The following is a 21,833-nucleotide window of genomic DNA, read 5'->3' as shown; positions in this document are numbered from 1 at the left end:
ATGTCTTTGATGTAGGGGAGTGTGGCTAGAGTTTCTGGACATGAGTCAGTGCTCATGTTGAAGGAAACATGCAGGGTAGCAAGAGCACAATGTACTCTGGGTGAGGGATTTTAAACTTAACTACCAAGCGTGGCTCAGCAGCAGAACTTCTAATCGAGTTGGTAGAGTCTTAAAGCCCACTGCTACTAGACTTGATCTGGTGGTGAAGAAACGAGAGAGGAAAACATACTTCGACTTCATCCTCACCACCTGCCTGCCCGTCGTTGCATCTGTCAGTCTCAGTGAGAGTGACCACCACACAGTCCTTGTGGAGACAAAGTTCTGTCATCACAACCTTACATTGTGTAGTGTGGCACTTTGAGCATGCTAAATAGGACCCACACCATACTGCGAGTTCTCTGTCCATTTAAGTACTTCTATCTCACATGCTTTCATTTTACTTGATAATCTCTTGTGCAAGATTTTATCAAATGCCTTCTGACAGTTAAAGCAAACCACATCCTCTGGTTCCCAACTCTACAAATTACATCCCTAAAAAGATTCAGTAGATTTTTCAAGCATGATTTCCCCTTCATAAATCCATGCTGACTCCATCTAATACTGTCACTGTTTTCCAAGTGCTCTGCTATTAAATACTTTATAATGGATACTTGCACTTAAAGCAGATAGTTGAAGTGCTAGCAATAATCTTCAGCCAGAGGTGTTGAGTGGATAATCCATCTCTGCCTCCTCTAAAGGTCTCCAGCATCACAGATGCCAGTCTTCAGCCAATTCAATTCACTTCATGTGATATCAGGAGGCACTGGATACTGCAAAGGCCATGGGCCCTGACAACATTCCAGCAATACTGCTGAAGACTTGTTCTCCAAACTTTGCTAAACTGTTAGCTAAGTTGTTTCAATATAGCTACAACACTGGCATCTACCTGACAATGTGGAAAGTTGCCCAGGTATGTCATGTACACAAAAGCAGCACAATTCCAAACCAGCTAATTACTACCATATCATTCTACTTCTGATCATCAATAAAGTGATCAAAAGTGTCATTAACAATGCTATCAAGCAGCATTATCCTGCTGTCCAGTGTCCAGTTTAGCTTCTGCCAGGGCCACTCAGCTCCTGACCTCATTACAGCCATGGTTCAAACATGGACAAATGAAATGAATTCCAAAGGTGAGGAGAGAGTACTTGTCCTTGATATCAAGGCTGCATTTGACAGAGTGTCACATCAAGGAGCCCTGGCATAACTGCAGTCAATGGAATCTAGGGGAAAACTTGACTGGTTGGAATGATAACGGACATTTAGGAAGATGGCTGTGGTTGTTGAAGGTAAGACGTCTCAGCTCCAGGAGATCTCTGCAGGAGTTCACAAGCTAGTGTCCTGGACCAACCACCTTCAGCTGCTTCATCAATGACCTCACCTCTAACACAAAGTCAGATATGGAATGTTTGCCAATGATTGCACAATATTTAGCACCATTTGCAACTCCTTACATACTGAAGCAGCCCACGTATGAATGCAGTAAGACTAAGACAATACACAAGCTTGGGCTGAAAAGTGGCAAGTGGCAGTCACACAACACAAAAGTCAGACAATAACCATCTCCAATAGAGACAACCTAAGCATTGCCCCTTGACATTCTATCAAAATGCTAGAATTACCATTGACCAGAAACTGAACTGGACTAGCTATGTAAATATAATGGCTACAAGAGCAGGTCGGAGGCTAGGAATACAGTAGTGAATAACTCACCTCCCAACTTCCCAAAGGCAGTCCACCAACTACAAGTCAAGACTGTGATGGAATACTTTCGAATTGCATGGATAAGTACAGCTCCAACAACATTCAAGAAGCTTGGTACCATCCAGGACAAAGTAGCCTACTTGATTGATACCACATACATAAATATCTACTCCCTGCACCACCAATATTCAATAGCAGTGAATCATCTAAGAGATGCTCTGCAAAAATTCACCAAAACTCCTTCAACAACACCTTCCAATCCCTCAAATCACTACCATCTAGAAGGACAGGGGCAACAAATACACGGGAACATCATCACCTGCAAATTCCTCTCCAAGCCACTCACTGTTCTGACTTGGAAACATTGCTGTTTACCACAGAATTTCCTCCATAACAGCATTGCAGTTCTACCTGCAACACACTGACTGCAGCAGTTCACAATAACCTTCTCAAGGGCAATAAGTAATTGCTGGCACAGCCAGTGACAGCCATGTTCCTTGAGCGAATAAAGGGAATCAATGGTGACTAGACAGGCTGGAAGTAATACAAAGGAACTTCGATTATCCGGCATTCAATTATCTGAATTTTGGATTATCCAAACAAGATTGCAATGTCCCGATGCTTGGCTAAACTGTTATTCGGCGCTTGATTATCCGAACAAAATACTCCCCGCCCACGTCCTTCAGAAAATCAAGGTTTCTCTGTATAACATATGCTTTATCCAATCTTAACAGCTTTAAAAACACATACTTGAATAGAAAATAATCTAAGCACAGAAAAGAAACCGACAAAGAAATTATAACTTGGATAAAAATTCATTTATCTGAGTGTTTAACTGAGTATTTAAAACATAATTAATTTTTCTACTTTTTATTTCTGTCCATCTAAATTTTGATTCTTAATTGCACATTAAAGCCTTCACTGTCTTTAAAGAAATACTTGAACAGAGTGTCCATGCATGGTTATAATATCAAAAAGAATAACGTGTTTTATTCAGCCAAGTTAAATTTATCCATTCAAAATTGCACGTTTAAGAGTCTAGAGGAAAATCTGCATTCACTCATTAGTTACTTACTGGATCTCCTAATCTTTCCAAGTTGTCCAGGAAATATTTCACAGATTCACCCTGGGGGAGGAAAAGAGGGAAAATACATTTAGTACACCACTAGATGTGACTTTCATATCAGAGCAGAGTGAAGTACCTCCAAAGTTGGTGCTAAGTATTCAGATACTTCATAAATATGAAACAGCTTCAATAGTCTTCAAATTGTGAATCATTCTTCTCTGCTTGAGAATTTGACAATTATGTGTACATCCTGTACTCCCTGCAAAGTATCTCAAAATATTTTAGTACAATAAAAGGTCCTGTATAATTTCAAGTTGCTACATACAGCCAAAAAAAAATCATAGTTCGAGCACATCAAGAACAATTTTGTCAACAGTTAAAAGATAATTGTAAAATATATTAGAGCAAATAAAATTTGAGAAGTCAAACATTTTAGACATAACTATGTATATGTTTTAAATACAGAACTTACACCAAGATTACAAGTGCAAATCAGTGAGAAAAAAAATATTTGCAATCTTTGGATACAGGTAAACAGTACTGTCATCAAAACGAGTTTATTAGGTACTTGCTCAATTCAATGCACGCCTTGATATCTATAACGGATATCAGCTGGGCAACTGCCAACACGGGAAAAACTGCTTAAGGTTTGCTAACAACCTCTGGTAGATTTTCCAAATAATAATTTCAGTGACCACTACATGAACCATAAAATCTCAATTTGTGGAATGCTTTCTTGATGACCTGTCAACTGATATGATTTTTTTATGATAACAAAAACACAGGTACCCATCAATATAAAATACAGAAAATTCGACATGGGTTTTCTTTTTGCCCTGATCATTAGGACTTGATCGAAAAGTTTAAGTATCTTCAGAAAATCAGCTGCACCCTATTGGGGCAGGCAATGCTAACATTTCAGATCAATGGGCTTTCATCAAAGATCACTAATCTGAAATTTAGCTCTTCCTTGCCTTGTCCACAGATGCTGCTTGACATGCTGAGTGTTTCTAGCAGTTCACTTTTTGTTTTAGGTTTCCATCATTTGGACTAGAATACTCTGTGCTTCAAATACTAGTGAAATAGCTCCCTCACTGTCACTGAATTAAAATCCTGGAATTACCTCCCCAACGGTATTGTGGGTCAACCAAAAGCACAAGGAATGTACCAGTTCAAGAAGACAGCTCACCCCCAACTTCTAAAGGGCAACAAGGGACAGGCACCCTTGTTGGCCACCCAGCGATGCTCACATCCCAAGAATGAGTAAAAGAATAGAAATTACAGCATACTTGTTTTCAAAAGAGATATTTGAAATAATTAAGTTAATTTAGACTCAAGTTTACCTTAGGATGCAAACATATCCTTTTTGAAAAAAAAGGAAGTATTGAGATTGGTATTTCTGATGAACTAGCTTTCAAGAAATTTACAGTAGATAATCTTGTATCTTGAATATATCATACTTAAAATAAGGCTACGGGTTATCTCGGAATTGGTGCATAAAAGTCCACTGGATTAAGCAGATTTGCATTTGTAGCATATAAATTAATAGAACATATTTATTTCTAACCACACTCCGAAAACCAGAGTACTCAGCTAAGCTATTTACAAATTAACAACTTGGAATTCACTTACTTTAATTCTAGAATGTGTCCTTTACTCCAATTAGAAATTGAAAAAGCTATACTCTAAATATGCCGGTAATGACACGTTTATGTTGGACAGGCTGCCTAAAAAGTGTTTTGTTTTAAAGTTTGCTACCCTGACCCACTACGGCAAAGGGCAAAAAAGCATTTTATAAAACAATAAGGCATTTATCTATGCCTCAAAAATGCAAAGTTGCTTAAACTGTGGTTTTAAGTAATGATAATTTTTATTTTCGAAACACACTGCGAAATGAAAAGTCACACTGACACTGCATTTCTGCTGAAAAGGTGGTGTGAAATATAAACATGGTGAAAGATTTGTTGATAAATGGGGAATACCTTTTCTGTCATTCTGTGTATTAAGTTTAAAATGAGTAGCTGCTTTTAAATGCTGAAACTAATTTTAAAAATTACTATTTGAATATTCCTACTTTGCATTAGTGAATGGTAAAGCAACAATTCAATCCACAACAGCAGGTGACAATGCATGCATTCAACTTTAAAGCTTCATTAAAATTCAGGACAAACTGAAGTCAAATTTTATTCTTATTCTACATAATTCAACCTAAACCTCAAGTTACTGAAGATTCAGTTCTTTGATTCATGATGTAATTGTTTTCTTTTAAAAGTTTGATGGCCATTAAATATCTGACCAAAATACAGCTTTTACCTGAACCCATTACTTTTGAGTTGCTTTTGATATTTTATTGAGCAGCATGATGAGATTAAAGAGTTCATAAACAATCAAAAGTACAACATGGAAACAGACCATTTTTGATCCAACTCATCCATGCTGACCAGATACCAAAAATATACTTAGTGCCATTTGCCAGCACCCAGCCCATATCCCTATAAACCCTTTCTCTTCATACACCGATCCAGATGCCTTTCAAATGTTCTAATTGTACCAGCTTCTACCACTTCCTCTGGCAACTCATTCCATACACGCACCACTGGGTGAAAAAGTTGCCCCTTAAGTCCCTTTTAAATCTTTCCCCTCTCACCCTAAATTCATGCCCTCTAGTTCTGGACTCCCCCAGCACAGGAAAAGACCTTATTTATTAACCCTATCCATGCCCCTCATGATTTTACCAACCTCTGTAATGCCACCCCTCAGCTTCTGATGCTCCAGGGAAAATAGCCCCAGCCTATTCATCCTCTCCCAATAGCTCAAATCCTTCAACCTGGCAAGATCCTGGTGAATCTTTTCTGAACTCTTTCAAGTTTCACATTATCCTTCCTATCACAGGGAGACCAGAATTGCACGGAGTATTCCAAAAATGACCTCAATAATGTCCTGTATAGCCACAGCATGACCTCCCAACTCCATATCAATCTTTCCTGTTACAAGGAAAATATATGTCTGGATCACAACGTAAGTAGCGTTAACCTCAGATACATGCATAAGTGGTCACATAACTAGTGTGAACTGTAGTTTAAAAATGTTTGGGTTGAAATTTATTTGCTTGGCTATCAAAATAGAAGCCTCAGATAATCATGTCAATTTTATCTTAGAAGCTAAAAACTTTTTAAAATTTATGTCAACTGCTACCAAACAGAGCTAAAGCATTAACATCGAACATAGAAAAGTACAGCACAGAACAGGCCCTTTGGCCCACTCTATTATGCCGAGGTTTAATCCTAATGTAAAATATAGTAACTTAACCTACGCACTCCTCAACTCACTGCTACCCATGTGCATGTCCAGCAGTCGCTTAAATGTCTTCAGTGACTCTGCTTTCACCACCACAGCTGGTAATGCATTCCATGCATTCACAACTCTCTACGTAAAGAACCTACCTCTGAAGTCTCCTTTATACCTTCCTCCTAATATCTTCAAACTATGACTCCTCGTACCAGTCACTCCTACCCTGGGGAAAAGTCTCTGACTATTGACTCCATCTATTCCTCTCATCATTTTATACACCACCATCAGGTCTCCTCTCTTCTTCCTCCTCTACAGAGAGAAAAGTCCGAGCTTATTCAACCTGTTAATGAAAGCCAAAACACCATATGCTTTCTTAACAACCCTATCCACTTGGGTGGCAACTTTGAGGGATCTATGTACTTGCACAACCAGATCCCTCCGTTCCTCCACACTGCCAAGAATCCTATATTCAGCATTCAAGTTCGACCTTCCAAAATGCATCACTTCGCATTTATCCAGGTTGAACTCCATCTATCATTTCTCAGCTCAGCTGTGCCTCCTGTTTATGTAGCGCTGCAGCCTGCAATAGCCCTCTATACTATCGATGACACTTCCAACCTTTGTGTCATCTGCAAACTTACTAACCCACCCCTCAACCTCTTCATCCTAGTCATTTATAAAAACGACAAATAGCAGAGGCCCAAGAACAGAGCCCTGCGGGACCCCACTCAACATTGACCTCCAGGCAGAATACTTTCCATCTACAACCACTCTTCCCCCTTCGGTCAGCCAGCCAATTCTGAATCCAGATAGCCAAATCTCACTGCATCCCATATTTCCTGATTTTATGAATGAGCCTACCATGGGGAACCTCATCAAATGCCTTGATGAGCCTACCATGGGGAACCTTCTTAAATGCCTTGCTTAGGTGATTAATTAGATGATTTTTTAAAAATCCAAAGTTCTTATTACAAACATTTTCTACAATCACAAAATAAGTTAATTCACGTCATCTGATTTACACAATGCACATTCAAGCTCCACTGGCTGAACAGGCTGGGGCTGTTTTCCCTGGACCGTCAGAGGCTGAAGGGTGACCTTATAGAGGTTTATTAAATCATGAGGGGTATGGATAGGATGGAAGGTCTTTTCCCTGGGGTGGGGTCCAGAACTAGAGCGCATAGCTTTAGGGTGAGACGGGTAAGATTTAAAAAGGATCCAAGGGGCAACGTTTTCACACAGCAAGTGGTGAGTGTATGGGATAAGCTGCCAGAGGAAATGGTGGAGGCTGGTAAAATTACAACATTTAAAATGCATCTGGATGGGTATATGCATAGGAAGGGTTTAGAGGGATGTTGGCCAATTGCTGGCAAATGGGACTAGATTAGATTGGGATATCTGGTCGGTATGGATGAGTTGGAGGGAAGGGTCTGTTTCCATGCAGTACATCTCTATGACCCTCTGACAAGAGCACACAGAATCCAGGTTTGCACATTTTGCAGTCCCTTCAGGAATATGTTCAAATCAAGGCTCAGTTATCCATCTCAGATAAGCATAGAAGATTCCATAACACTCAAGAGCAGGCAAGTTCTCCCAATGTCCTAGCTTCCATGTAGCCTTCAACTAGCATCTGGTTCTTCCCTTATTGCTATTCATGGGGCCTTAACGGTGCATAAGCTGAATGCTGTTGCCTATATGGTAAGTGATCATACTTTATTACTTGTGGAATTTCATGAGCTTGCAAAAGGCACTACAGGGGAACCTCGATTAACCGAAATCAGACTATTCGAAGGAGATCTTGAGGTCCTGATAGAAACATTACAGCAAAGACGTGTTTTTAACAGTGATCATATCTTTTATTTAGTGATTAAACAGGCACTGTCTCAAAATGACTGACTGCCCGCCCTTCCTCTCTCCCTACACTTTCCTTGGAGTTCTACAGAGGGGTGTACCCTAACACTACCACCGCCCGCCACCCCCCCGCCTCTGCAGTTGTCACTTTCTCCTAGTAAAAAAAAAAGTTGTGTGGGGGGCTGTGGCTGCGTCCCCACAGAGGCAGCTGCAGCAGTCTGATTGTTGGTGTGCAGTCCGGATGCCCCAGAGAGGGGCCAGAGGTGGACCGGGAGGGGGGCGGCCAGAGCCTCACGCACTGTGTGCTGCTGTAGTCTGTTGAACATGGAGCAGACTTTAAATTCTCCGCGCCCCAGAGGAATTGCATTTAATCAATTTTCTGAATAATTGATTTTCCAAATGAAATACTGCCCACCCATCACATCGGATAATCGAGTTTCCAGTGTATACAAGTCTTTATTTTTTTTAGTGTACAGCTTACACAGAACCCTTTTGTGCAATGCAATATTTGTTTACTAACTTTCAATTACAGCGAGTTTGAAGAATGAAGATCTTCACCTTGGGAGGAGTCAATGGACGAGGAACTTTTTAAATAATTCAAATGTGTGAACAGTAGGGAAAAAAAAAGTTTGCTCACTCCAATAAAATTTAAACTGGTAAACATCATCAATTTGCTTGAATGCTGAAACAAACATTGCCCAAGGTTGGAAAAGCCTTTCCATAGTTTTAATCTCACATTAAAATAACATTTATTTGAACAATTCATTTACAACATTTCACATAGGTAAAGATGTTTCAAACAGCTAGACACAATTCCTTTTAAATTTCAAAACTTCCAAAGAAAATAATCATTGCTGGCATTTTAAATTTGAATTTGAAATATGAGCAATCACTCCCATTCTAATTCTGCAGACAGCCACCAAGCAACCTTAAATTAATATATGGTTCGAAACGTGAATGCATTGCATTTCCAAACAGTGGAGGTAAAAATCCTGGATGCCTTTCAGATATATTTGGGTGCTGTAATACAGAGACTTAAGTACTCTAACTGGGCCATCTTCTTCATTCACAACTATTTGATGTTGTAGTTACTTACCAGTCTTTGAATGATTGCCATACTGTTGCAATTTCAACGAAAATTCCTTCTATAATGCATCTAAAGTTTTAAACATTTTGTTCAGGAATCAAGACTTTATATGACTGTTCAAAAATACAAATACAAATTGTCACATCTGATAGATACTTAACCGGAATACAATTGTATCAAGCAACATCAGTTTCTCCCAATGAACTAATCACTGGTATTCAACCACTGCAGAAAATTTGATTTTAAAAGTGCAAGCATCCACTATGTAACATTATGGGTAATAGAGTGAGCTCCCCCTGTCATTTACAAGAAATGAAAGGATTGCTATTAAGACATCAAGAGATAATTATCAAGAAATCTGTACTTTGGGCACACTCCTGAACATTTTCTCTTTCCCCTAATGCATGAATAAAATGTCTTAGAAGAGCTGAACATTCTGCATAAATCAAACTTGAACATTTCCTAAATTCATAAGTGTTTATGATGCATATTAGCAGAACATACACATCCAAACTCAATGTCTTTTCGGTGATTTTATATTAGTGAAAGGAAAAACACTTGCCTGGCAAATCAAGAGAAAAATTTAAATACGATTTGCTTCTGCAAAATGTCACAATTAAATGTGAACAGAGCAACACTGCTCGCTACCCTGCATAACAAATTAAGCATGAAAGGGTTGTATTCACATTTTTTGTTACTTATGTCCAGAACTATTTAGTTCAAGTGCACCAAAGAGGTTGCAGCACCAAAGAGGTCTTAGACAAGTCAAGAATACTGATAACAGGTGATAGTTGATCCTGACAAATGACGAGATTACAAAAATACAGCTATTCTAAAAACGTACAATTATCACTTAGATGTATAAAACCAAAATTACAAAATACATGACTCAAGATGTTGATTTAGTATTTTACTTCTTAAAATGGCTAAATTTTGAAGTTCATGAAAATTGAAGTTGCATCAAGACTTAAGTGAACTTCATAGTATAGGTCAAATGCCCTAGTTCCAAATAGTGTTAAATCAAATATTCAGAGAATCTTGCTCAATGTTAAAGCATTCTTAGATGTGAATACAAACAATTTCCAATGTATCAAGATGCTCAATGGATAAATGAATTTGATAAATGGACACAAAACGAAAATAGATTGAGGAATTTAACTCCTTTATCCCAAAGTATTCATTCCTTAATTTGTCAATGTTGTAAAATTCAGACGCTGTAGGTAGCTCAAAACAAGAGTAGGAAAGAGCTTATTCTGGACAGTTTCATCTCCATATTCCCAGCAAGTTTGAATGATTATAAATTACTCAGACGGTCAATCAAACCACAATTCCCATTATTATCACAAAAGTTAAGATATTTTAAAAGGATTCCCCAACATATTTGTCTGTTAAGCCAGGTCAACAGAAAGCATGGATCAGGTTTCTGTATTTAAAAATTTATTATTCATTACAGGCAAATCAACTCTAACAATAGATAAACAATTATGAAACAATCAGCATTTAACTCTACTCGTTAGAATTCTAACTGCCTAATAAACTCCCCCTTATCTGTTCTTATACACAGGTAACAGGTGGGGGAGAAAACCATGGATTACGGATAGACGGTAAAACTGGAAAAAAGTCACGGTTTCTGTTAACCAGGTTTGCCGAGATGATTCTTATGCTAGTCAGAACTGTTTCACACTCACCTGATGCTTTCACTGATTTACAAGAGGGTGGCTTGTACATTTATCAAAAGTGAAGACTTATCAATTAAGTATCATGGCTTATAGCACTGAAGGAAAGATAAATTAGCTTTTACTGTGGAAAACCAAGACAGCTCCTAAGCTGGTGAAAGTCCAAAGGCTTCTGTATATCTTATTCAGCTATTGCAACTTTGTTTCTTCTCTCAGTTCTTTTATTGTTACTGCTCTCTCTCGATGAAGCCTAAATCAAAATTACAAGATGTGTTCATGCCAGCAACTTGAGGTGCAAACAAATGAGAATGCAAGTTCAAACTTTATAGTTAGGGCTACAATAACACTAAACCAATAAAGACAAAAATATGGGATATCCTTGGGTTCAAAGCATTTTGTTGATACGGTATTAAGTACAGTGACTTAACTGCACTTCAAGGAAACTGTCGTAGTTTCTTAAAAATCTACTTTCACAAGACTTCATAAAATTTCTGACATTTCAAATGACACTGCCACAGAAAAGCTTTTATCAGATACAAAACAGAAAAGCTTGAGTTGTCTGGAGCAACTGATTCAAATGATTTTGGTTTCATAAATACATGATTTGAAAAACCTGTGCAAGACAATAAGGAGCACCATTATGGACTCAGTTTCCAAATTGAAAAATAACAGATTTACATTTTCAAATTCATCACATTTACCAAAAACCTCTCAAAGAACACAATCACTTTGAAATTCAATATGCAGGCAAGTACCAAACATTACACAGAAACAAATTCTTCATACTGCAATAGTTTTGGTGCTACTTCCTTAGCAAACTCACATTGAGCAGTTAATTTACAGCAGAAACAAGCGCCTAAAAGTCATGTTAAATGAAACCAAATTGGCAAAGCTAACAAAACAGCTCAACAGTTGGCAGGTCAAATCTCTAAATCTTTATTTTGCCGTTGTGCCTTAAACCATAGAGTACAGCAAGTCCATGCCATCCACTCATCTAGATTTGAAATACTAACTACACATGTCTTATTGTAACAAAATTTTCTTTTAAAAGCAATTACATTTGCAACCTTATAGGACATATTGTATCTGGTATTCAAATCACTGAAAATCTCTTTGCCAACATTAAAATAGATGGGGAGCCCAAAACATGTGCTTTAACCATTATTTACAGATATTCAAAGAATTAAGATAATATTTTTAATATAAATGCAGTCATATAACTGAACTGAGATAGTAACTAACTTCAGAAATTTTCACTTTCAAAAAACGCAACTTTTATTATTTTAAAGTTGGCGAAGTATATATATGTTAATCCCTATTTCTGATCAAAACTATTTTGTACATGTATGGTGTCAAGCTTTCATCTCACCAAGTTTGTTTCTTGAAAAACAGTTTGGTTTATAGTTTCTTCAATGAAATTAATCTATTAATTTTTTTGTCACAACCATAATACCCAAACCTAGAAAGTGCCTCATTCCCAGATTTTTGACAGGTGGGTTATTAAATTTGAACTTTATTATTAACAGGCTTCATAAATATGATTAAAGCCCAAGCAACATATTTGCTGTCTAAAAAGGTAATGTGATATGGAACAATAATAAGGTAATGAATTGTATACACAGTATTAAGAAAACATTCATAATGACAGGCAAACTTTGCACTAACCAGACCGTGACTAAAAACTTTAAATTCAGGCTATGAACTTCAGACTTTGACTAAAATTAGGCGAGCTATATATTTTTTAAAAGTAGTATTATTTACCATTGAATCCAACAACAGCCACTTTGCAAACATTGCATGCACACAGAAATGCAATTATATGAACAGAATTACTGAAAACTTTGAGAGTTTGTTTCAAGAAACCAAAACAGCTTAGACACACCTCATGTAAGAATAAACAGTATTATGCCAATAAAGGTATGAGAAAGAACCAGCACGATCACAATTTTACACTCCAAAACAGTTATAGAATACATAAGCTAATTTTCAGAAAGAGAACGGTACTAAAAATTGATACTTCAAATCAAGCCTACTCAAATCATGATATTTTTTAAACTTGTATACACCATCACAACAGGATACTCAGTAAATGTGCTCTGAATAGAGGTTAAACACTGAAGCTTTGTATTTTTGGATATCATTTCTCAAAGACTGCCTCAACTCAACCAGCCCAAGCAGGTATTCTGATAAACCAAGAGAAAGACTTGCACTATACTTTATGCAACTTTTGAGCCTACAATGAAAGATTATTTTGTCAATTGTTGCTCATAAGATCAGTTTTTTGTAAATCACCATCAAATTATTAAAATGTTGATCTGATTCATGCTCTACAAATGGGTAATAAAAGCTTGAATTTTCAAATTACCAAATTTACTCCTAAGTTCAATGGCTATCATGTATTTTGATAACTTCCATGAACATATCTTCAACTAACCACTTCTTGGCCTCAATATTGCCCCAGTTAAGGAAACACCATATCTCTTCCAACCTACAAGACTCCAGTCAAAAACTGGAAATTGGGATTAGGATGGATTGTTCTTTTTTTTAAGCCTGCATGAAGATGGGCCAAAGGCCTCCATTCGACTGGATACTATCACCGACATCTTCACATGCTCAAAAAACTTATTCTTCCACAGCTCCAAGACAGTAAAAATGTTTTACCTATCTCACATGAAGCAATAAAATTTGAAATTAGTCATCATTTGCTGATAGGATGCACACAGAACAACTTACATTTATATATCATATGATGTCGAAAGATGTTTTACAACCAGAAAATTTATTCTGAAATACATTCAAACTAGTAGCCCTTTTTTTGCACAGCAAAATGCCAAAGAAAAAAAACCTTTTTACTCTTCTCCAAATAACATCAGGGAGTCTCACTTCAAAAACAAAATCCTGATCAACATGGGGCCTACGAAATAGATTTGATCTACACTGTTGTTAAAATGCATGATTTGAAATGATACAATGATATAACATGATATTTCAAAGGATCTAAATAACAAACAACTCTTCCTCATAACAAGCCAAATAGCTTATTTTTTTCCAAACGCAGATGCCCCTCTGGTGCTACAACTACAAAACATAGCAAGTCAATGCCAGGGCAGCAGATGGAATTTCAATTCAGCTTTGCGGTTAGGGTCTGCTTCAACATTCGGATAAATTATACAGTGTATAGTTGTGCTCCACTTCATACCATTGGATGGTTGGGGGCGGGTGCTCGTATGCTGTGTCCTGAATTGGGAGCAGACTTTAAAAACACCAAGCCCCAGAGGAAAGGCATTTAATCAATTAACCAAATAATCAATTATCCGAACAAAATAGGCCTGCCCATCTCGTTTGGATAATCGAGGTTCCCCTGTACTTGGAGCTGCATTTACCATTTCCTCTGGACAGTTCATTCCACGCTGAAACCACACTGTAGGGGAAAAAGGTTGCCCCTCACGTCTCTTTTAAATCTTTCTCCTCTCACTTAAAATTATGCCCTCTAGTTTTGAATTCCCCTACCCTAGGGGAAATACCTTTGCTATTAACATTATCTATGCCCCTCATGATTTTATAAACCTCCAAGAGGTCACCCCTCAACCTCCTACACTTCAGAGTCCCAGCCTACCCAGCCATCCTTACAATTCAAACTCTCCACTCCCAGAAACATCTATGTAAATCTTTTCTGCACGCTTCCCAATTTAATAATATTCTTCCGATAGCAGGGTAACTTGAACTATACACAGTACTCCAAAGTGGCCTCACCAACACCCTGTATAGTTGCAACATAACGTCCCAACTCCTATATTCAATGGTCTGACCAATGAAAGCATGCGTGCCAAATGCCTTCTGTGGCACCACTTTCAAAACAAATATATATGGTTTGCACAAGATGCAGGAGTTGCTCATAAAACATCCACACCATTATCCCATATGCAACATCATTGTGGCAATATCTCACTGACTTCCCTGTCCCAAAGTTTGAAATATGTTTTGTGTGTGTGCTGCCACTGCTGAGTGATCCCATTACTGAAGGACTGCTTTGTTTCAGATACTGCCCACATAAGCTCATTGGAACCATCACGACTAGGTCCAGGCAACAGTTGTGGTTGTCCTGATGACAGCTGCATACAAATGCATAAGGAACATATGGATCCACAAGCCCAGAAAAAACATCAGTCTCTAACTGATGTGAAGCCAACCCTTACTGTACAGCTTATAGCCATTGCTACCCTCATGATGCATTGTTAACCCATCTTTTCAAAACTTACACCTGTAGCACATTGAGAACAGTGAAATATTACATTATCTCCCTCTCCTGCTGTTGGTCAAGTGAGGTTCATGCAAATAGGGACACATCTCCTAATACATAACTATGAACCATTCAGGACAATTCATTAAGTGATAATATACAGGGCAACCTCAATTATCTAAACGACACAGGCGGGGAGTATTTTGTTCGCATAACTGAATGTTCGGATAAGTGCTCAGAGTCAGGTAAATATTTTAAATCAAGTTAACATTAACAGAAGGTTGAATTAATTTAATATTTAAACACTTGCACCAGACAGAGATGATTCAGCCAGTGGGAAGACCTCTCTCGGTTGTACACAGAGCCGCCATCTCCAGCCTTTTCAACTGGACTTAGAGGTCCATCTTCTCCTCTCCGCAACCACCAGCCTGGCACTTCCTCCACTGCCGCCAGCTGGAAACTGCTGCCTCGCACAAACGGTCCTTGGGCTAAGGCACAAAGCGGGTGCAACGCAGTCTATCGCCCGATTCTCGCACAACTGTTCCACCCCCTTCTGGAAACCTATCACAGAAACTAGACAACCAGATTCTCTACTGTTAAATTTACCTCAATCGTTTTATATTGAAACGAGAAGCAAAGAAAATAAATGACAGACGCAGAGCAGGAGTGAAGTTGCCCTGTCTTGGAAAGAGAGTTTCTGCAGGTAGTGACAGAGTCCAGTTTCTGATCTCAAACTTCGGGACCTCAAGATCTTGCTCAGATTGTCCAAAATTCGGATAACCGAGGTTGTTCTGTACTCTGTTTCAATAAAGTTTACTCTCAGCTCATTGATGTAGAACACAGAAAGGGCAAACAAACTCAAGGAAAACTAAAGGTGGTAAAAAAAAGTTTTTTTTCAAGCAGTTGCATTTAAGACAGAGGAAATACCAAGATACAACTAACACATCTCAATATCCACCACTCCCAGACTTACACAATCAATAGCTTCAGACACTTCCCCCAATTTCCTGAAGCCCCGCAAGAGCTACATATTGAGCAACTTCATTCGGTCTGATCAAAAATGATCTCAAACTCAATAAACACCATTCATATCACTGAACAATGCCCCTTAACATCGAGTAGATATAACTGGTTAAACCAGCTACATGGTCCTTGCATATCAAGATTCAAGAAAGCAAAAACACTTAAAAGGAAATTGCATGCAACTTAGACCCTTCATTCTCCAATGAATTCTTAATAGTCATCTTAAAGCTTTCAAAACAACCATCTTAAATAGCTTGTAAACTTTTGAGTGAACAGGCTGTTTCTATAGCAAAACAAAATACTTGCTGCCCTCAACAGCTCAAGTATTAAAAGGTGACATATAATGTTAAGTTGGAAAACAGCAGCATAACTTGCACTGGAAGAGAAGTAAGCTATTCTGAATCTCAAACCTGTTCTACTATTTGCTGCAGTTAGAGTCACCATGAGGCTTTTAAAGTACTGACAGAGAAAATACCCATCAGTATAATTATAGATTTGTCTTTAAAATTGCTGACTGCCTCAGAATAATGTACTCAGGCACACACAAAGACAATGACACATGTATAAGTAGTGATGGCAACAGGAAGCTAAAGAATTAAAAGCATACCAGACATCAATCACTCAAAATGAGATGACTTCTGCCAGATCCTCCCAAAAGTTTACAAATACATGAAACAATTGATGAAAACTCAGCATATTCCATTTTCCATCCTAGAATAGTACTCCTAAATGGTCTAATTTCATTTATGACAGCTCTGATTCAAAATAGTTGGATCAATGGCCTGGTTTACGTCAATACTAATAGGACTATTGTAGAGATGTTGTTAATTAGTTAACCATCCATTATGAGAAATACTGTTCATGGTCGGTCTTGAAATGATCAATTCCATTACATTCTCATCAAGCTTCAATGATGATAAATCTCTGATGTACACATCTCTCAGTTCTTCAAATTAAAGTATCTGCTTTTAATCTGATATTACAGCAGTAATAGTTCATGGCAAGATGTCACTATTGTTTAAGAAATTTATGTTACAATTTCCAAGTAAACAGTCTCTAATGCGACTGAAACTCATTCTGTCGGATTTTAAAGCAAGTGAATTTTACAAATGGACTATAAATAGTAAAGAATTATGTAATTGATTCATGCAGGCTCTCCTCATTTATTCAATCAAAACATTTCACGGTTAAGTTCCTGATCTACTTTTATTTCTCTAAGGGAACAGCTTCAGCTCTCCAGACACTTCATAAAAGTGAAGACCCTCAATCCTGAATCATATTATTGCACAACAGAAAAAAATTACATAAAAGATGAAAACAGATCTTTTCAGTTTTGCAAATTACATAAAATAGCGTGACAAGAAACTACGTCAATCTTACTGAGGTCTTTTCATAACTCCAATGATTAAGCAGCTGCTTCTAAACCCAGGAAGATCAAAGTTTATTCATTGGTCAGTTAATTCATAAATGTGGTCTGAGTTGCTTTGCCAATTTCTTTCTTTTCCCTTTTGGGGAAAGCACTTCTTTACATCTCATCTTTTCATTGATGGACCAATGGGCTGAGAAGTGGCAGATGGAGTTTTAATTTAGATAAATGTGAGGTGCTGCATTTTGGAAAAGCAAACCTTAGCAGGACTTATACACTTAATGGTAAGGTCCTGGGGAGTGTTGCTGAACAAAGAGAGCTTATACACTTACCATTAAGTGTACAAGTCCTGCTAAGATTGCTTTCACAAAATGCAGCACCTCACATTTATCCGAATTAAACTCCATCTGCCACTTCTCAGCCCATTGGCCCATCTGATCGAGATCCCCTTGTAATCTGAGGTAACCTTCTTCGCTGCACACCATACCTCCAATTTTGGTGTCATCTGCATCCAAATAGTTTATATAAATGACAAAAAGTAGTGGACGCAGCACCGATCCTTGTGGCACTCCACTGGTCACAGGCCTCCAGTCTGAAAAACAACCCTCAAGCACCACTCTGTCTTCTACCTTTGAGCTAGTTCTCTCTGTTTCCCGTGAGATCTAACCTTGCTAACCAGTCTGCCATGGGGAACCTTGCCAAATGTGTTACTGAAGTCCTTATAGATCACATCTACCGCTCTGCCCTCATCAATCCTCTTTGTTACTCCTTCAAAAAACTCAATCAAGTTTGTGAGACATGATTTCCCACACACAAAGCCATATTGACTATCCATCAGTCCTTGCCTTTTCAAATACATGTACATCCTGACCCGTAGGATTCACTCCAACAACTTGCCCACGACTGACATCAGGCTCACTGGTCTATAGTTCCCTGACTTGTCCTTACCACCTTCCTTAAACAGTGACACCACATTGGCCAACTTCCAGTCTTCCGGCACCTCATCTGTGATTAACAATGATACGAGTATTTCAGTAAGTGGCCCAGCAAAGGAGGCTGGTACAACTGCAACATTAAAAGGCATCTGGATGGGTATGTGAATAGGAAGTATTTAGAGGGATATGGGCCATGTGCTGGCATATGCGACTAGATTAGGTTGGGATATCTGGTCGGCGTGGACGTGTTGGACCGAAGGGTCTACCCGTTTCTGTGTTGTACATCTCTATGACACTCTAACTCTAATGACCTATTTGGTCAAAATCCAGCATATGGAAATTTGCAAATACTAAGTGTTTTGCAGCGTAGTTTCTTAACTGGTATCCAACATTTAAGTTGCAATGAAGGCAACATTCAGTTTGCCAATTAATTATTTGAACACATTACTAAATAAATGTAGTTAAAACTACAAATTTGAAACTACGGGAAAAAATTACAACAGTGCCCAGCAAAACCACAACATCAACTCATTTCGAAATAAAGGCAGATAATTTAAAAAGCTTAGCAGATTAATAAGTTTTTAAAAGCCATTTCAAAATTGGAGTATCACAAAGATGTTTGGTCAAAGAACAAGTTCTAATGCGGTGCACTGGTCTTCTTTGGTTTTGATTGCCAAACAAGCTTTCACTGCATTGCATTGGCCTTTTGTAGTACACACTTTTCTGGGGACATCTGGTATTTTAAAAAAAAACACGTTCAGAACTTTTTTTAAAAAAAACAAAGACACTATAAAATGCCAAAAATGTTCACAAAGTTGAGGTTGGCACACAATACAATCCCTCCAAATTTGTTTGCAATAGTTTCTATTTTCAAGAAAATTATTTTTCTAAGTTGAGAATTTAAAAACATAAGAATCAATAATCTAACTACAAATATACTAATGGGATAATAAAAACCAAAAATCCAGGAAACATTTAATAAATTTAGTGGTAAATATGGAAGACGAACAACAGGCAATATTTCTGGTCTAAGACCACTTCTCAGAACACCCCAGATGAAAGGTCACAGATCAACAGCATCAACTCTTTTTCTCTCTCCACAGATTCTGCTGGACTCGCCAAATATTTACAACATTTTCAATTTGCAGTTCAGATCTTCAACATTGACAGTATTTTGCTTTCATACAAATGGAAATCTAAGTCAGTAGCTATAACAAAACACCTGTGCCGGAGAACAAAATAATTTGAAGCAACATTCTTAATGTTCCTTTTACCCTTGCTTTTATTCATGTACAATGACAAAAATTACCAAGAGGTTCATTTTTTCAATCAGTTTGAAGGTTCCAACACAAGTAGCAGTTTTTACAGATATCAGCATCTCTCTAATGTAACTTTCATGCTCTTAAAGAACAGTATTTTATGGAATCATGTGTTTCCACAGATAGTTTAATGCTGTCCTGACACTCAATTAAATAATTTTAATGTCATTCGCTAGAAATCAGCAGCAGGGATCCATGCAAATTTCTTTCATACCTCATTCCAACTGCAGTGAAACTATGAAGGTAACTGTGAAGACTTTCTTTGCTTTAGCTCCGCACAAACAAATGACCAAAATTAGTACATCAAGTGGGGGACATAAATGTTAGATGGAAAAAAAATTAAGAACAGTGTTCTGCATGACTGAGTACCACATTAGCTACAGTGCCCCACCACTTGGCCACGCTTATCCTAAATAGCTGAATAGCTGATAGTGGACAGATGCAATTAACTATCTGTCACTAAAATAAGTACCAATTACAAAGTCATTTGCTTAAGCATGACTATTTCAGACTGACTGTACCTCATCAAATGCTGCACTTACACTGTCTTTTCAGAAAACTTTACTGCCTTCAGTCACCCCCATTGGCCTCAAGAGCTTTTGCAATAAAATGCCAAGATAAATGGGTTTATCACTGCGTTTAATTCAATCACGGTCCAGTCCTCCAAAGCTGAAATGCCTGAACTCTGAGCTTAAAGTTCACTCCGAAACCAAAGATGAAAGTAAGCAACACTACATATTTGAGCCCCATTCAGCTCTTTAATACTACACAAGACGTGGATCATTAATACAATGTGCTTACAAAACCAGCACACAGAGAGCCACAAATGGAAAGATGAAGGGCAACGATGCCTTCTGTCCATCTCAAATGTCTTGGTTACACTGGCCACCATGCATCAAAAACAAACTGCAATGCAGCCACAGGTGATGGAAAGTACATTTTCATCCAATAATCCACTCGAATTGCTGTTTTCACCTCAACACCTGAAATACACTTTCTGTAGGTCGACCATTCTCCTATTGTCTCTATGCAAATAAATATTTGCAAGCATGTAATATCACCATTCTTCCTCAGGAAATGCCATGCCTTTACTGACAACTCTACTGACATCCCAAATATAATTAAATGTACTCATACTGAGAAAGATTAAATAGAACTTGTTTACACATACCTTTTTACACTTTGCATAAACTGCTAAATATAACATATTGTACATATTACACTTCCTTAGCAACTTTAAAATACAATAACTGTTGTCGCAGCCATATAATACAAGTCAGTAGCAACAGAAATCATCGGAGTGCTGAAAACTCTGTGATAATGTGTCCCTGCTGAGAGGTAAAATGGCTATTACAACTTTCCATTGCAATTCTTTACATTGCAGCTGTACACTATAAAGGTATTTGGTGACCACTCAGCACAAATGTAGTTGAGGGACTCAAGTCAGCAAGTTCAAGAACATTCCAGTTATATCATAGTACTTCAGTTCAAAAATTATTTTATAACTACCTCAGATTTTGCACAAACCATATAAAAAATTTAGTTGAGGTTAAAACTGCAATTGGCAGGTTTCTGTTCATCAATTTGCCTTTCTAATGCTGCATCCAAGTCAATGTCAATAACATGCTTATTACAGTAAATTACATTTAGAACTCTAACAAAAATGGAAGTAACAATTGATTGTCCATGAAGAAACTAATGTATTTCAGTAGCTGTGCAATATCTTAAAGCCATTCTACTTTTAGATTTTAGGGAAATGGGGAAATATTTACAGGTTACAAAATAAAAGACCAGCAGAGTACTTTTAGGGAACAGGTTAAGAGCTAAGTAAACAAAAGAGATGCAGGGCCAGGCAAAGCGTAACTGCATGACATGGGAGCTGGTGCACCCCATTTGATTCATTGACCACATCTGTACCAAGTGTTGGTTGCTTGAGGAACTCTGGCTCAGAGGTGATTAACTGGGCTCTTCAGTTTGAAGTGTGTGCGTGCACTTTTGGGGGGGTGGGGGGTACCTGGATGCTGCTTTTCAGGAGGCAGGCACATCTCTTACATTAACAATCCTGAAACTATCCTATCAGTGCTCATGGACAGGAGGATGTGACAAGTGAAGCAAATCAGGAGATAGTGCTGAAGGAGCCCTAGCTCTTGCACTTGACTAAAGGTTTTGAGGTTCTTACCCTCTGCATGGAGAGTGGGGCTGTAAAAAAAAGGGACCATGGCACCACAGTACAAGG

General features: G+C 38.0%; 1 protein-coding gene across 1 annotated transcript in view; it reads right to left on the bottom strand.

Annotated features, from left to right (window-relative positions):
• Positions 1-21,833, bottom strand: part of gna13a (guanine nucleotide binding protein (G protein), alpha 13a) — a 58,595-nt gene that overhangs the window by 19,819 nt on the left and 16,943 nt on the right. The window contains exon 2 of the mRNA XM_043714820.2: positions 2,819-2,869. Within this exon, the coding sequence (XP_043570755.1) occupies positions 2,819-2,869 (51 nt within the window). The remainder of the gene's footprint in view (positions 1-2,818; positions 2,870-21,833) is intronic.

The sequence above is a fragment of the Chiloscyllium plagiosum genome, unplaced genomic scaffold (assembly GCF_037043375.1).
Source record: "Chiloscyllium plagiosum isolate Xiang-an unplaced genomic scaffold, Cpla_swu_hap1 HiC_scaffold_25, whole genome shotgun sequence".
In the NCBI taxonomy this organism is placed as follows: domain Eukaryota; kingdom Metazoa; phylum Chordata; class Chondrichthyes; order Orectolobiformes; family Hemiscylliidae; genus Chiloscyllium; species Chiloscyllium plagiosum.
The sequence above is the reverse complement of the archived record's forward strand: the minus strand, read 5'-3'. Positions and strand labels throughout refer to the sequence as shown.